The sequence below is a fragment of the Dendronephthya gigantea genome, unplaced genomic scaffold (assembly GCF_004324835.1).
Source record: "Dendronephthya gigantea isolate DGI-Jeju-01 unplaced genomic scaffold, DenGig_1.0 000027F, whole genome shotgun sequence".
Taxonomy (NCBI): Eukaryota; Metazoa; Cnidaria; class Anthozoa; order Malacalcyonacea; family Nephtheidae; genus Dendronephthya; species Dendronephthya gigantea.
This window is the reverse complement of record NW_021163037.1, coordinates 1,702,671-1,720,463: the sequence shown is the minus strand read 5'-3', so window position 1 is coordinate 1,720,463 and position 17,793 is coordinate 1,702,671. Positions and strand designations below refer to the sequence as shown.

Genomic DNA, 17,793 nt, shown 5'->3' with positions numbered 1-17,793 from the left:
CTAGGCGCGCAAAAATGCACAGCTTTTTTTGTCTAGAACTTCAAATGGTATAGAGATGCTGAAAAGTACTATATATAGATATTTTTGAAATAGCTTACTTTGAGCTGAAATCTTTGAATATTTTTCCTTGTTTGGAAACAAAAAGACAAACCTCAAAAACTAGTAAAATTTTCACCAATGGGCATTCTTTTCGTTCTTTTATGGCCTATTTTTGGCTTTCAGCTAACTTTACCCAAAAAACGATCATTTACGGTATTCATATACTCCCAAAAATCTTAATATTGGAAGTATTCAAACATTTAACCTAAAGAATGTTTCGTTGTTTTTTTTCATGCTAAAGAAATTTACACCAACATTTATTTAGAATTAAATTTCATTGCCAACATTTTGGCAATAAAAAGTGTGTATCATGACATCGGTTTGTTACCAAGCAAAGTAAGGCGGTATATATAACATGCTATCGTTCCACATTTTAAAAAGCATATATTACGTGGAAATATCAATTCAAACTCTCCATGATTATTTGAGGAATTAAAAAACGAGGCGCGTGCCTTAATCGTGTAATAATGCAAGATGGGCAAATTTCTTACTTGCATGTTTTGTGAATTTTTTTACTTTAATCACTTTTCAATAAAAGGCGGGAGAATTTCAAAAACTACAATGCACGCGCATTGGCCAATTAAATTGCTGGTTATATCAAAAGCTTATATTATAAACATTTTTTATACCAATAGACCCGAAAAACGAGATGATTGATCTCGTGCTTCCTGATATAGTCATTCCAGGATCTGTACTTCCACAACTATCAGTCGTTGGTAAGTTTCAGTCGTATAATAAAGGATTACCCAGTGGTTTTCCGTGCAGGAATGCGTGATCCATGCGTGAGGGATGTTGCGAGACCTTTGGAAAACGTAAGAAGTCGAGCAACATCCCGAATGCATGGATGACGCAATTCTGCATGAAAAAGCATTTGGTAAATGTTTTATAAAATAACTACAGTGAAACAACAATACTTTGAGAATCCCGCGAAAATCCCGCGAGTGCTTTTAAATTGCTCGTCCTGCACGGCTATTGACCAATCAAATTGCACGTAATATAAATTATTTCCAACAATGTCTATAAAATCCTAAACATGCATAAAAAATAATTTTAATTGTATATTTCTCTCAACTTTTGAAAAATAATGAAGAAAGGCTATCTAGCATAAAAAGTTAAAACTATAGCCGTGCGAATTTTGGAAGTTTTAATAATTAAAAGTAGATTTTATTCGAATTGCGAGCTAACGCAATTACAGCTTTTTACCATAAAACTTTACATGCATGCACGGGTTAAAAAACTTTACATGCATGCACGGGTTAAAAAACTTTACATGCATGCATGCACGGGTTAAAAAACTTTACATGCATGCACGGGTTAAAAAACTTTACATGCATGCACGGGTTAAAAAACTTTACATGCATGCACGGGTTAAAAAACTTTACATGCATGCACGGGTTAAAAAACTTTACATGCATGCACGGTATAAAAAACTTTACATGCATGCACGGGGTAATATATTATACAGTATACCACTAATAATTAAATTTACATTTTAATTAAAATTTGTTTAAATTATAAAATACAGCTACTGGACTTCGGACAGATAACTCGTCAAATTCCATCCAGGCTTCACACATGAATGATTTGTTAAATATTTCCTTTCTTGTCTTAATGATTGGAAAACTTTGTGGGTTTCTAAATGATTGGAATGTTCCTTGGGAACAGCTAAACAGTTATGACTCATATGAATAAGTGCACGTGTTGTTGTTGTTGTTGTTGTTGTTATTGTTATTGTTGTTGTTGTTGTTGTTGTTGTTGTTGTTGTTGTTGTTGTTGTTGTTGTTGTTGTTGTTGTTGTTGTTGTTGTTGTTGTTGTTGTTGTTGTCTTCTTCATATTTCCGTGATGATAGCGATCAATGTAAGGTGCAATCTGTTCGAATATCCACTTGACGACCTTCAAGAATTTTAGGTGGGTTAATCAAATTGCATGGTCGAAGATCATTATCTGTAACCTGACAGGGGCTTTTCTTTAAAAGTAAAGACATTGGTCGTTCCCACAAAGGAAGAACTTTCACCTTTTCACCATTCACGAGTAAAACCAAACTTTCCGTTTTCTGATTTTGGGGATGCTTTTTTCCAGCTGCACCTCACATATCGATGAACTGAGATGAACAGGGTCTTTTTCTGGACTTAAATCATAACAGTAAAACTACTGGGGCCAGTTTTATTAAGCCCGTTTAGCTTAAACAGTGAATAGATTAAAAATAAAAAGCAAGTCTAACGTTCACGTTCAGCAAGCAAACTAAATGTTTCTTCCGTAATACAAAGATACTCTCTACAACTACATATTCAGTGCATAATATTCAAGTTGACTCATTCCAGAGAGATGTAAGAGTGTTGTTTAATTTTGACTTATCCACCGTTTAAGCTAAACGGGTTTGATACAACCGGCCCCTGGACGTTTTCCGTAATATAACTACTCCATGCAGAGTATCGATATTTTTTCCCTTCAAATTCCTATTAGGTGACATCATGGGTCCAGCTCTGTCCAATCTTGACGGTTTATTGAGAATGCCGTACGGTTGTGGGGAACAGAATATGGCCAATTTCGCTCCAAATATCTATATAATGGATTATCTTACAAAAACAGATCAAGTTACTTCGAAAATAAGGGACAGCGCTATGCATTATATGAATTCCGGTAGGTGAAGATATTCAATTGTTTGTACATTAATGCTCCTGCAATCTGATACATTGAAAATACAGTTGGCATTATCATTTTTTCAATTAAGGCTAGCTTGTGTACAATTTGCATACTTTACTGGTTTAATCTCACCAGTTTTCAACAATTTCTTACTTATAGTTCTCTTTGTAATATATGTAAATAGGTTGATAAATAGACGCTACAAAATTCTCCATTTAGGTTATCAAAGAGAGTTGAGATACAAACGAAGGAGTGGTTCGTACAGCGCTTTTGGAAATTCAGACAATTATGGAAGTATGATGTAAGTTCATCACAATAATTATATTCTTCTTGCTGCTGCATGTATACATTGTTACCCGGCTCGACCCGGCCCATGAAACCTGCTAATGAGAACTATTTCTGGCTGTTGAACAAAAATTCTGTGGCAAAACGTGTTTTTGTTCACAAGTCACGTCACGCCCTAGCAATGTGTGAAAATCCGCCTGGAAACATCATCGCGAAAAGTTTTACGCGACAACTATTATTATCTAACGGTCTACCTGAATCTGCAGTAATTCAATTAAAATAATTTGTACAAGATTTTTAATTCGATTTAATTACAAATTCTCATTGCATTATTTCGCTTGTCAATTTCGGCCGGAAAATTTCCGTGTTTGTATACAGGTATAGAAACATTTTCTCCACTAATAATCATGTGCGTGCTATAAATGTTATATGATAATTACCTTTGCCAATCATATAAATAAATGATATAATCAAGCTTTTGTCAATCATGTCCTTTAGGTTAACAGCATTTGTTGTTCGTTCATATGCACGGGCGCAACGATTTATTTTCATTGACGAGGCTGATATTACGCACAGCATCAACTGGTTTTCGACAAAGCAGAGATCGTCCGGTTGTTTCCCAAGTTACGGTCGACTTTTTCATAGATCCCTACAGGTAAAATTTAATTCCCGAGCCGGTGCGAAGCACCGGGCGAGGGTACTAATTCCGCCCGGAGATTTTAATTACGCCCGGGAATGCAAATGCGAAATGAAAGTTGTCCGCCATTATGTCATGGACGTTGGGCGTTTTTGTAAGTTATGCGCATGCGTGAGTATAAGACGAGTTAAAACTGGTAACTAGCAAACGTTTACAAACGTGCGATTGGCTAAATTAAAATTTGGATCACGTCAGCATAACTGATATTTTGAATTATAAAACTTTTTTAAATAACATTTTTCATTTGGATGGTCTTAAAAATATACGAAAAATTGACTCGTAATATTAATTAAAATATAATGTAAAAGATGCCTTTGGATAGAAAAATTTTCATTCAAAGGGATGGTAAAAAATCTACGATTTTGAAGCATTTTTAAAGTGGTTTTGAACAGGTAAATGGGTAGATTTTGTATTTTAAGCATACAAGTATTGCATCAACAAAAGTATGACACCTCTTTGAATTCATTCGTCAATTTCGTTGAAATGATTTTGATTTGGAAAGTATTTATTTTTAAAGGTGAATTTGTTTAAAAAGTAATTGAAATTTCGCTAAAAATTGTAGTATTTAAAACTATTTGTAGCACAATTATGATTATAGTCGAATTTGATAGCTCGAGAGTCGACTTTATAATTGTACCAAGATATAGGATTTTACTTTACGACTTCGATCATTCAGCAGAAACGAGTATTATAGCATTTCAGTGATGGAAATATATGTTTATTGCTTCAGGCGAGGGGACTTTGCATGCAATGTATTTCTAGTATTAATTTACAATCACTGGAGCTGGAGCAGTATCAGGTCACTTTTCACACTCTTAAGGCGGTTTTTCACAAGCGATATTTCTCGCGCGAAGCAAATTTATTCTTTTGTATTTTGAGAGTGCGTAACTTGTGTCTCTACAATTTACAGTTAGAGCACGAACTGAGAAAATTAAAAAGCAGTGCGCACAGCCGCAAATATACAAATTTTGCTTTTTTCCTGCCTTCTGCACAAATTAGGGTAGAAAACTGACTATACCAGAAAGGTATTGTCTTGTAAACACTACCATGGATAACTAAGAGAATAGACTTCAACAACCGGAGGAAAATACTGTTCAATTAAGGAAGGACGTGTATATACTTACACTTTTGCAGATGTATTAATTATGGTAATCAGCTAGTAACACTGAACTTTTTAGTTGTTGCGAAATCTTCAAATTTTTAGGGTGGAGTGAATAGTGAACTCACCATTACTGCCTACGTGACCATAGCTTTGCTGGAGGCTGGTATTGGTGTTGAGGTATGCATGTGGTTATAATGTATGCACGATAATACACCATGTATGTTCAAATCTGATTATGCAGAGGAAACAAAAATCTCTCCTTTTTCTTTATATTGAAATTTGAAACTGCATGCTTTTAAAATTTATTTAGACAAAAATGGTATCTAAAGCTCTTGATTGCATTACTAAGCAGCTAGATAATGATGTGCACGATTCATATACTACGTCATTAATAACATACACATTGACGTTGGCAAATCATTCGATGGTTCGAATTATGATGGATCGCTTGGAGAAAAAGGCTATCTCAAAAGGTAACTGTTTCTGAAAAGGTCTAATCTTTTTTTACTATATAGTTGGCGTACTAAAACTAAATGGCGTATATTATTATCATCTCATTCGAAAAAAATATTTTCTATACTTCTCCTTGGTTATATAGTCACGATATTTAGTCAGCTTTTGCAATGTCTACGGCTGTTGCTCTGCTATTTGCATGGAACCAACGTTTTAAATTAAATTTCACACAAAAGAAGTTTTTGCTTTCATTTGTGCAAACATAGATATTTGCATTTAGATAATCAACTTTTCTGGTCAAGAAGCAATGGGCAGCGTGGATCGCGATCCGCTGATGTGGAAATGACTGGTTATGCTTTATTGTCGTATCTCAGGCGCAGAGATTTTTTCCCAATTAATACTGTAAAGATAGTTAGGTGGCTATCTAAACAGCGCAATAGCTTTGGAGGATTTTCTTCAACACAAGTTAGTTGAATATGGAAATTTATCTTCTTAATACCGTCTATCAGCAGTATACTTAAATTATACCAGTCCACTAGTTTTCAACTCAGTCTTTCCCAAAGATATCAAAGGGAATCCTCGCCTTGCATGTGCGACATGAGCCGTGACATTAAAAAACGGCTTATTTTTGCACGTGGCTTATATTAACGGTTTATTATTGGATTATTGCATAAATAGCATCACAAAACTCAAACGTTGTCTTTTTAATTCGACAACTAATATGTTCCATTGGTTTAGCTTAGCTGGTGTGTATTTGTTCAATTATGCAACTTCTCGTGTTTGTACATGTGATGAAGAATTATCATGTTCATATATAGAGGATGTCTCCGATGTAAAAATTGCCTAATTTCGCATTTTTCTGAACATAAACTCTACAGGGTGTATAAGAAAAGAAAACTTTTACAGATTAAACTATTGTTATAATTTAAATGTCCCGTCACTACGCTAAGCCCTTGGATGCGTAAAATATTGTCAGCTTTATGCACATGTTACATATCTTTGTCATAAGCACAAAAGCCTTTCTGCTCCTCCTTTGAATTTCACATAGCTTCTATAAAAGCAAAATTCTGCGCAGTAATACATGGCAAAGAAAAGTTTTTATCGTCCAGACTTATATCCCGACGTAAAAAATACGTACGTACAAAACCCGTCTTGAGAAAAGTTCTTGATCGAAATCCACCGGTGAAAAGCACAACCTTGAACAACGCTGCATGGTGCGAAATTAATGAGCAGTTTGTGCCATGCAGTAGATTTTATTCGATTGTGCGCATGTTTGTGCCCCGTGGGCTTAGAAAATTGATCAGGCATTTCAATTATAACAATAGTTTGATTTCTAAAGTTCTTTTTTTTGTACCCTGCAGTTCATATTAGTTTAAAAGCCCTATACGAACGTATAAGTAATAATAGTGTGACTTCACATCGTATTTTAAAAAGTACCGTTGAGATTATTATGCACAAACCGTTTGTTTACATATACAAACCTAACTTTCACAATATTTTATTATTGTTGACTAGGATACCTGTGTAGCGCTACAGGCTCTTTCCGAATTTGCTCAGAAAACATATCATGGTGATTCGCCCTTGAATCTAAGTATATCGACGAATATTGGGGACATTTTTGGGCACGATTTTCAGCTCACTGGAGACAATAAATTCATTTTGCAACGTGTGGAAATCCCAAGTGAAGCTTTACCAGATCAAGTGAATATAAAAGCATCTGGGTCAGGATGTGCTTTGCTTCAGGTAGGAACACGAATAATCAGTAACTGACTGTTGAAAGCCATTGCTTGTCTACCCAGGAGGTGTGGCAGGTTCCATTATCTTGTTGGAATATCCAGGTGGCAGGCATCTTAAAAAAATTCTCTCAAATGCCTATGTAGCCCTCTCCCATTCCTTCTACAAAGTCTTCTAGTCACGTCGAATTGTTATATATAGTGTTCTTTATCTATACTAAGCCGTGATATAGTCTGTAGTCCTAAACAATAAATTAAAAGGTGCAAAATAATTTTTAGGCGTCAGTGAAATACAACATTCCAGTGCCGAAGAAACCTCCGGCTTTCAATGTGAATGTTTCTGTACAACGTCGGGAAGCAATTGCAGAAGAAGAAACAACGACTTGTTATCCCTTGCAGTTAAAGATCTTTGCAGAGTAAATATCGACTCGTATAGTTTCCTGCCCATTTTTAACAATGTATTTTAAGATGGTTGACATCGTCTGTTATACAATATAAAACCCAACGCTATTTTTTAAGCAATGAAGTATCCAGTAGAAAATATTTTTAAAAACCCAGGAAACCTATATAGTTTAATTAACCTAAATAAATTATAGTGTAGTGAACCATCATTCTTACAATATAGTGCTTTCATTTTACGATGTAATTCACCAAAATGTAATATTTTCTGATTATCACCAGAAACAATCCCTTTTTTGATACACACGTACATAGCGAGATTGTTGCACACAGTTGCATTATTATTTGCAGTTATCAGCATATATAGCTGCATGGTCGTGATAAAATGCACAGCCTTTCGAGCAATTACTGTTCCCATTGCACATATACTTCGTAAATCCTTGTAGATCGTCATTAAAAGTCTGCATTTTCCTATAATTATACTATATAGATGGTTGAAAGAAGATGTGTCAAATATGGCTATAGTTGACGTCAAGCTTGTGTCAGGATTTACTGCTAACGAAGAATCACTCCAGGAGGTGATAAATAATGCATTAGTTGATTGATGAGAAGTTCGTGCAAGATTCTGCACATTTCGATAAATCGTCATAACCTCAGCGCTTCTACATACCGTCGAGTTCATTCGAGGTGTATTTCATACATTATACAATATTTTGCCGATACGCAAACTTTGCCATTGTAGTCTTGTAGTCTCTTGATCGTACTTGCCGTAAAAATGATAAAGTTCACATTGCATCTTTTTGGACAGAAACTGGAGCAGGGAAATCTTGTCACCGAGGGTGAATCAGCGATCCTGAAGCGTTATGAAATTGAGGGACAAAATGTTATCCTTTACTTTGATGAGGTATGATATACCAATCATATATGAGTAGAAACTAGTTCATATTTAAGAAATAGAAAACATTTTCCGTGTTTCTATACAGTTATAGAAACACGCGTGGGAGTTTGGGAGAACGAGAAATAATTAGTGGGAAAACGAGCCCGTATGGCGAGTTTTTCCACGTTATTTCGAGTTCTTCCAAACTCCCACAAGTGTTTCTATAACTGTATAGAAACACAGGAAAAAATGTTTTCTATTTCTTTTATAATATAACTCAATAAAAAGATTTTGTACAAATATTATAATTCGATTCAATTACAAATTCTCATTACATTACTTCGCTTGACAAGTTCGGCGGGAAAATTCCCGTGTTTCTATACAGTTATAGAAACACGCTTCTCGACCAATCAGCACGCGCGTACTATAAATGTTATATTATAATATAATGTAGAATTAAATATTAGAATGAGTATAGAAAGCAAAAATAGTGCATTCAATTAAGGATGTAGTAATTTTTTGGGCTTGCCCTGGATCCGAAACTAGATGCATTCATTATAAATATACACGGTGCACATCGATCCTCAATTTATAAAATTGAAAATCCTATTCTATGTGAATTAAGGAAACAATGAGCAATAATTAACTTCATGCATGCGACATGCATTGGACGCGATCAGCGTTTTCTGCTTAAAAGATAATTTCAGTGAAAATTGTGCGAAAATTTCTGTTTTTTAAACAAATCAACAAAATGTGTACATCATATACAACTGTTTTTTTCATGTATGCGATTATAATTTATATGTATGTCGCAGTATTTCGAAAGTTTCCAATTCTGAATTTTGAAGAAAATAGGCAAATCAATGGTCAAAGCATCGAATAGTTGGAGATTCCAAAAGGACATCGTTCATAAAGATCTTGATCAGTCTTGTTCAACTTAATATTTTTATCTTTCCAGATTAAAACAATGCATTTCTCTCTTGATATTGTTCAAAGTACTTTGGTGAAAAAAACAAAGCCCGGCGTTGTCAGAGTTTATGATTATTATAGTCCAGGTATATCATTCAAGTACTAGAAACACATTCATGCAGAACCCAGGAATAGATTTCCTCCACCCCATCCCCCCTCCAAGGCTAGCTAGCCCAGAAGGGGTACAGGAGGCGTCAAAATCAAACCATAAAGTGAAATCACAAAAGTAATTAATTTATATTGATTATATTTAATAATATTTATATTAATAATTTATATTAATATTTATATTAATTTAAATGAAATTCGTTTAGCCTTTTTTCATCCGTTGACTCAACCTGAGCTATTTTAGCCGTGTATGCGTCCTCCGCGGCATTTATAATACAAACACCGTAAATGTTTAATTTATAGAGAGTCAAGGAAAAGTAATGTACAACATTACAGAGGAAGATTGCTATGGGGAAAGGAGTGAGTTTTTCTAATTTATCATCATCTGTGATAAAACAAAAAATTTGAAATTGTTTGTCTCGTGTTTATCTCATTTTAAAAAATTGAAAAATCCAAGGTAACCAATAGACCTTTCTTATAATGACGTCAAACGCGGGAAGTCTGATGTTACACGAAATTTAATTGGCTCCACAAAACTGTCGAGCCAATCAAACTTCTTGTAACATCAGACTTTCCGCGTTTGACGTCATTATGAAAAAGGTCCATTGCAAATTGTTTTAATTAAAGTTGACACAGTTTAACGATTTCATAGACGTTTTGCTAGTTTTAATTGTTTATTATTTATTATTGGGATAAAGGGGCTTTTTATACGACTTTTTATTATACATTGCAAAAAGTCACTCTATAAACGAAATTTTCACGTTATACTAATGACTATAATCATGTTATCTTTTAATACAGTTGGAAATGAGTGTCCGAAATGTTTATCTGTGGATAATTTCGAGGATTTCTTTGACAAGAATATCAATTGTTCCACATATCGTAAGTAATATTTGTGCTTCTCTAGGTATATAGGGAGGTGGTGCATTTTATTTCACGAACGGTTTTGCATGGTTCACCCCTACAGGAGCAACCAATTTGACTGTTTTGCATTTGTGCTAGCCTTTATGTGTGTCGTGCAACTTAGAATCTTGATCACTCTTTAGCCGTTGCAGATTACAATTAAAACTAAGAATACATGCATGCAGCAACTCCTCGCCATTTCAAACGATGGAAATAACTTCCTGGGCTAGCGAGAACTAAACTTATATTCATGAAATGACTCAAATTAGTCGTTAGCATTCCTATCTTCACAAAAATGAAGTAAACCTCACCCGATTTTTTCATTTGTCGCATTCAGCAGGCACTTTATGAATTTTTACAGCTTAAAAATTCAACCTTCAAAACATCAAAACAGTACAAAATATCCAAAGACTAAACGTAGTTGCTATTCTTTCAATATTTATATGCAGCGAATATTGGGATTTTGCAGCCGACTTTAAAGTTTTTAAGTGAGATTTATTTCATCAAAATACAAATTCACACTTTCACAAACCCTTTTGAAGTTAAAGTAATGTCGAGCTTTTCATAATCGGTTTATATGTTTTTGCGAAACAACATACCATACAAGCTCTCATGCATATCTATATAGTAAACTGTATTTTCAAGTTTTAATTACAAAAAATTCGGCATAAACAAAAACACTACTTGAAAGAATATCGATTATTAATTTATTATGTAGGCAATATGGCTCCTCTTTCATCGCTCATCCGTATATATATATATATATATAATATAATATATATAATATATATATATTATATATATAATATATATATATATATAATATATATATAAATATATTAATATAATAATAATATATAATTATATATCCGATCCGCGTTGTTTATCCATATCATAAATAAATTATTTTGCCTATTTTTATTTCATAGTGTTTTTGCAAGTATTTTTACAATATTCTTTGAAAAATGACAGTTTTCTGACGTTCCCGATGAAATACAAACTTTCCGCCTCAGCCAATCTCGTTCAAATTTCGCGCATGGGCATAACTATAATGGGATTCCGCGCTATATTCTGTCACAATATATACCCGGATGTAATTGTAAATCTCCGAGCAGAGTTGAAAAACCGCTTTCACTTCAAGCCAAAGTAGCTATATCCTGACCGAGACGTATGTGGTAACCTGGTCTGTTTTATTGCAAACCTTGTCTTTTGTTAAAATAATATAATTATCTTAAGTGCAGGATACATTGTTAAAAACCATGCTTGCATGGCCGCAAATTGCTCAATGCAATAGACCAGAGTTGATATAGAGAGATAAAACGCCTAAAAACTCGGGAAACTTCATAGGATTTTAAAAATCTCATTTTTTCATGGGCTCATTTTTTCTCAATATTGTTTACTAGACAATATTGTTGGTAAAAATTCCGACGAGATTCTGCTATTTGACGATCGCTTATTTTGCAAAAAAACTTTTTTGTCTTACCTCCCGAGTTTTAAACCACAGCGCATGTGTAAAAAACCTGCCTCAGAACTACTTTGCCCATGCATGAATAGAAATATCCCGTTTTTAGTAATTTTGAATAGCTTTTAATTGCAGGTCCAATTGCTTTAATGGCGTCTTATGTCCTGTTGCTTATTCATGCAACTGATAAAATTTAATTAAATTTTTAGTAATTCAACAGTATGCATGGTGCATGTTATGCTTCGCGAATACAAAATTGTGAATTATTTAAATCACCGTTAAACTGATGCTATTATCATGTTAAAGTTGATGTTGTAACTTTAACAGTATTGCGGCGAGCGCTAAAATAAACCTTATATGGTCGCGTTACCTCAAACAATGCTGTGGTCCAGGTTCGTTTCTGCATTCGTTTCTGTAACTTTAAAATTTTCCAAATTGGGTTTTTAACAGGTGGATTTCGACCAGGAAATATGACCCTAATGCGTCTGCTGCATGCGTCTTAAACGTGAACATATATATGTCTGCTTTTTTTGTGGTTATTGGTAGTCAGGGTACTTTTATTCGCAGATACATAAAACATCACGCGTTTACCAAAATGAAGAACTTGTAGGGGGGGGGGGGGGGCACTACACAAAGAATATTGTAATATTGTAATGAAAATGAGTAGCTGGCAGCTATAACAATAACTATTTTTCTTCACATCATTATATGTAAAAAATGTATATACTGATTCTTTCTCTTACTTTCAAATCAAATACCTAAAATGCGAGTAAGCAATCCACCCTCGTGTCATCTTTTGCATTAGTGACGCGTGTTAAAAGCATTAATGGACGTATGAAGGTGAAAAAAGCTTATATACAAACAAAGAAGACTCAGAACCGCAAGTTGAGTTCCTATGAAATACCTGAATTTTGTCCTTGCGACGAAATATATGATGGTGTAACATCATTGGTGATAGGACAAAGTGATTACTTCCAAACTGAAGGCGACAAAACCTCCATCGTGTTCAACGCTGCTACGACAGTTGCGAAGTGGAATGGAAAGAGAATGAAACAGATTTTCAGAGAGAAGATGATCTCGAAAATTTATCGTAGATGTAAAGCATTGGCGATGAAAAGAAAAAGTGGATAGAAAGGATGGCGAATCCTTTATTAATTAATGTTCAAGTAATGAATTGAAATACAATTTTTAAATTCTGTTCAATAAATGATTTCAATTTTGCAAAATTTCTTCTGTAAAGATCTGCATGTGTTTTGCCGGCTATTTTTGTTCCTTGCTGACTTGATTTAAACTTTATTCTATGTTTCCGGTCATTTGGCAGGACAAGTGAAATTATATTAACCAAGTCCTAGAATTTTGGGTACCGGTCACTCTGCTAAGCCTACAGGAACCGGTCGTACGACAGCTGGATAGTGATTGGCACGCTCCAGTAGCAGCGTTCCTGCGATCTGATTTTTTTACTTGCTTTTGCGCCCTATGGGAAGCCCGAGTGCAGGCTATCTTATTGCGAAATTTAAATAATTTCTGTTACTTGGATTTTTTTCGATCGACCACATATTTCAAGCTTTACTTTGCATGGAAAGGTTCCCGGTAAAGATGCGATAGTCGAAAGATTCTGTAGTCGTGTTGGTGACGAGCTGGAAATAAAAGTACTAAAGAATAGAGCAAAAACCATTTTACTATTTGAAGATATTTACTGAGTTCTCAGTATTTAATTTTTTGCCACTTAAAAATAAGTCCCATAACTTGGCGCCGTTGTCCAATAACTACAATCTTGGTCGTCATTTCTTTGGTACGCCTTTTAATATCTTTGTCAATCAAACTATGTTTCAGTTCGTATGAAGATGGGAGTAGCAGGGAAGTAGCTAATTGAAAGTAATCTGATTTTCCTGATGTATGTAGTTATTACTCTGCACGTGCTTTGATATTAAAATTGGAAGGCCAAGGTCACTTTCTAAACCCTAAAATCCTGCCCACGGTACTATGGAAATGATTTAATAAACACCGTTAACACACTAACACAAGAATCAAAGATCCATTGATCGCTTCACGGACCGGCATTACTTGATCACTTGCAACGGACAATAGAAATATGCAAAACATATTGCCCTGAGACATTGTGCGGGTAAACTAAGTGGGGCTGGTTTTTGTATGAGGAAGACCATCACGTGACACGTGTTCTTGACAGTTCGTTCTTTTTTGCCGCTCACTTCTTTACCTGAAATTTTAATTAGGCTGTGATGAGTGAAAGTGTCTTTGGCATTAATATATTTTCTTTGCCGTCCACGATTGTCTAAGCCATTGCGATGCGCATTTGATATGAGCAATTTGGTACTGCTTAACAATGACGGACTACATTCCACACGTCAGAAGGGAATTGTATCCGACAGGGCTATTGTATATCACTCGTCGATTCGGCAATGAACCCAAGTAACTAGTATCATGCAGGTAATGAAACTGCATGAATTCAGTCTCTGTTTTCAGTGTAATTGTATTCGCCATCCCATGATTACCTATACAAATCGCGAGCGTAATTTTTAATATTATTTTTAATATTAATGTAATCAGGATATATCAGTAAAATAACAGCTTTTTCCCTAGATATCCTTTCTGTTCTGTTCTGTTGACTTTTAGACTTAAAAAAATAAAAATATGAAATATTTACATAACCAGTGTCTCAATGTGATTAAATTTGAGAGCAGACGTGCACCGTCCCGTGATCGACTTGTAGACAACAAATATATCCTATTACATTTATTTTAAATCATACTGCATGCGCGCAACAATTGGAAATGAAGTCTGCATTGATTTTTCTTCTTTTTCTCAACCTTATCCATATTATTCACGGCAGGTATGATTTTAATATCCCTATGTTTTGAACAATGCCGGTTTATTAATTGCTGGCTAATTTACACTAATGATTTTATGAAGTGTTCAATGCACTTGTATTATTGTGCACAGTTCGCGATGAATGTGTCATATTATACTCATATTTGTTTGTGTATAACATGACTGCACACATGACTCCACCGCACAACTACATGTACATACATATAAGTATTTGCTAAGTTGTCTGTTTAATATATGTTTACTCGCAGTCACATGAATTCACAGCGTATATGTATAACGTCATCGTAAAGTGTAACACACAATTAGCATAACCGCAATAAAAATGAATGGTAAATGTAATATATAGTTTGATCTCGACGAAATATGTAGCTATATAAGACCATATATTTTATGTCAGAAAATATTTATCCTGTCACCGAACCACTTGAATTTTTCCATGCAGTAATCTGAAACATGCATGCATGCACGCATGTATAGATAGGTAGTATAATAAAATTCATTAATCATGGAGTCAAATCATTGAGCACATTGCATAGTATATACAGTAGATTAAAGGATTAATGCAAAAAGTTTAATCAACATTGAGGTTTGTCTTCCAATACAATTCATGTACGGAAAGTACGGTTGCATGACAATGCAAGTATAAGCACATCCATAACAAAAATTTTCAATATAACAAGGTTTTTTGAAACAAGTTAAAGTATACGCGTACTATGTAAATGATTTGCGCAAAAAGTTGAAGCAAGATATAAAAAGCTTCCGACAATGGTTGAATGATGTGAACTTAAATACCTAAAAGTGTATCTCGAAAGAAAAAAAAATCAAACTGTGAATGAGGCAGGAAACTGTACTATGCTGCCTGTAATATAATATTCGGCTAAAGTAAGGACGTGCAGGCGACTATATTATGCTGATCTCATTGACAAGTGCTCAGGTGACTTGCGAAAACTTTTTAAGCTGACGTCTTCTCTCTAACCTTTGTGATGAAAATCTCTTGCCTCCGCGTCAATAATTTTGTTCAACTAGTGACTGAGTAAATTTGGCAAATTTAATTTCAGAACCGAAATCCATAGAAGTGCAGTACAACTTCGTTCTTTGAACTTACATAATTTTGTCAGTTAACAACTTAACACAAGAATGGGCTCGCGATATTAAGCTATTATGAATTAAGACATCAAATGCCTCTTGCACTTGCATAATCCAATTCCACCCTATAGCTGGTGAAATTATACGTTGATGATTAAAGAACTGTATAATAACAAAACTGAAAATTAATGTCTTTACATCATCGTTATGTTACTATATTTTTGTAGCAATAGCGAAATCAATGACGGTGACTATTTGATCACTGTACCACGAGTGTTGCGAGGTGGGACGACTGTTAATATTGGTGTTAATATTTTTGGAAATGTTTCTTGCGATGTGGAAATCAGTCTGCTTGGACGCTTTGGAATCAACGGTGGAGCAAAAGGCCATTTTCAACCCAATGAAATTGCAAAACTGGAACTGAAGGTTAGAGTCAACGCTGCATGTTTACAATATCTGAAACTGGCTATTCGGCCCTTTCAATTATGTCGTATCAAAAGTAATTCGCTTTCATAGGTGGTAAGGGTCTTAACCATGCAGATAATGCAAACCCTTGGAACTTTGAAGGTTCAGGCAATAATGTATGCGTCTGCATGTGCTACATTCGCAATTGCATTCTATGTTTTGTTTGCGTATAACTATAATAAAATAACGGTGTTTTACGTTTTCACCCAAAATAGCAGGATGCGCAATGTAGTATTTCCTACCATTGACTACGCAAATTAAAACGATGAAGGCAAACTAATTCTTGTTTTTATTTGAAAGGTACCAAATGAGTTTGTGCAAAGCGTAAGAGCAACGGTTGGCAACAACACATCAGAAACAAAAATTTCCTATGAAGAGACTACCCCTGTGAAAATTTTCATTCAAACTGACAAACCAATTTACAAACCTGGACAAGAAGGTGAACATTTTACCATACAATGATTATACTCAGGTTCAAAACGATTTATAAATGATTCATGAGAATCGTTAAACACTGACAGAATATAAACTTTTCATGCACATATTCTCCTTCTAATACATGCCATGTATACATGTAGCTGCATGTATCGTGTTTTCTATTTTTAAAATAAAAATGAGTTATTAGTTATTCATTACGAGGTATTGGTTTGAGTTATTTTGACATAGGTAAAAAGCAAAAAATCACTTTCATATTTTAAGAAAAAATCTGATTTTAGGAAAATTTTCTAATTCCCCTCGGGGAAGAATACGAAAATGTTCTTATTTTTTTAAGTTTTAATATAATATGATTTTTCATTAAAACTTGTTCTTTAGTTCAGATGAGGATCATTTATGTCAATTCCGAATTGAAACCTGCAGGGAAGAAGGTAATTAAACTATGAAAGTCAGTGTAATGTGATGGATCTTGGTACGTATGACGCGGCATATAAACCAACGTATACCTATATATTTAAGCAGGCATATACCCTGACTTTGAGAAAAGGGAGTCCTTATTCACATGCAAACTGTTTTTTCAGTTTTCGTGGGAATTTCAATTCTCTTAAAAAACATTGGATATTTAAAAGAACTCCGAAAACTACATATAAATTTTTATTCTTAAGTTTTATCCTGGTTGTGACGTCATGCATAAACCAAAAGAGGTATACGCATATCCAAGATGGCGGAGTGTACCATTATTATTCTAGAAATGATCGATATCGGAATATTCTATATATCAACGAAGAACGATAGAGCAAATCTGTAAAAAGATTTTGGAATATACTGAATGTCTTTTAAAATAAGACGAAGTTAATTTGTATTGGCAATGTCCTTTAAACAATGCGAAATGCAAATTTAGTATCAACTGACCTTTGACTTTGAATTAGAATACATATCTCTACCATAGTCCTCTGTTCGCAGGTGCAAAAAGAAATTAATCGGTCAATTAAATTATATAAGATTATTTAGGTAAATGAATCTCTAAACTTGGTTTACGCTATTTTTCACTTGCGTTTAATATCTGTATGTATAAAACCATTTTACTAAAATATATATATAACTCTAACGCCAATCGCGCACGTGATCAATTGCCAGTTGAAGAACTATGTGTGGTTAATACCTTAACTGTATACATGTTCGACGAACCTTCTGGATTTCACAATGAGGAATAAAATTGTTAAATA

General features: G+C 34.3%; 1 protein-coding gene across 5 annotated transcripts in view; it reads left to right on the top strand.

Moving 5' to 3' along the window:
- LOC114523342 (murinoglobulin-1-like) overlaps positions 1-17,793 on the top strand; it is a 72,690-nt gene that overhangs the window by 23,927 nt on the left and 30,970 nt on the right. For 2 of the 5 annotated variants that reach the window (XM_028544232.1, XM_028544231.1), the window contains exons 1-4: positions 14,501-14,582; positions 15,895-16,093; positions 16,433-16,571; positions 16,946-16,998. In XM_028544232.1, the coding sequence (XP_028400033.1) occupies positions 14,524-14,582; positions 15,895-16,093; positions 16,433-16,571; positions 16,946-16,998 (450 nt within the window). In that variant the 5' untranslated portion in view covers positions 14,501-14,523. Of the gene's footprint in view, positions 1-734; positions 816-2,563; positions 2,741-2,962; positions 3,045-3,526; positions 3,684-4,929; positions 5,005-5,137; positions 5,301-5,560; positions 5,746-6,795; positions 7,024-7,292; positions 7,430-7,902; positions 7,991-8,220; positions 8,317-9,247; positions 9,345-9,669; positions 9,727-10,167; positions 10,249-12,536; positions 12,870-14,500; positions 14,583-15,894; positions 16,094-16,432; positions 16,572-16,945; positions 16,999-17,793 lie in introns of those variants that run through there. The other 3 variants (XM_028544235.1, XM_028544233.1, XM_028544234.1) reach the window with 3 other exon arrangements.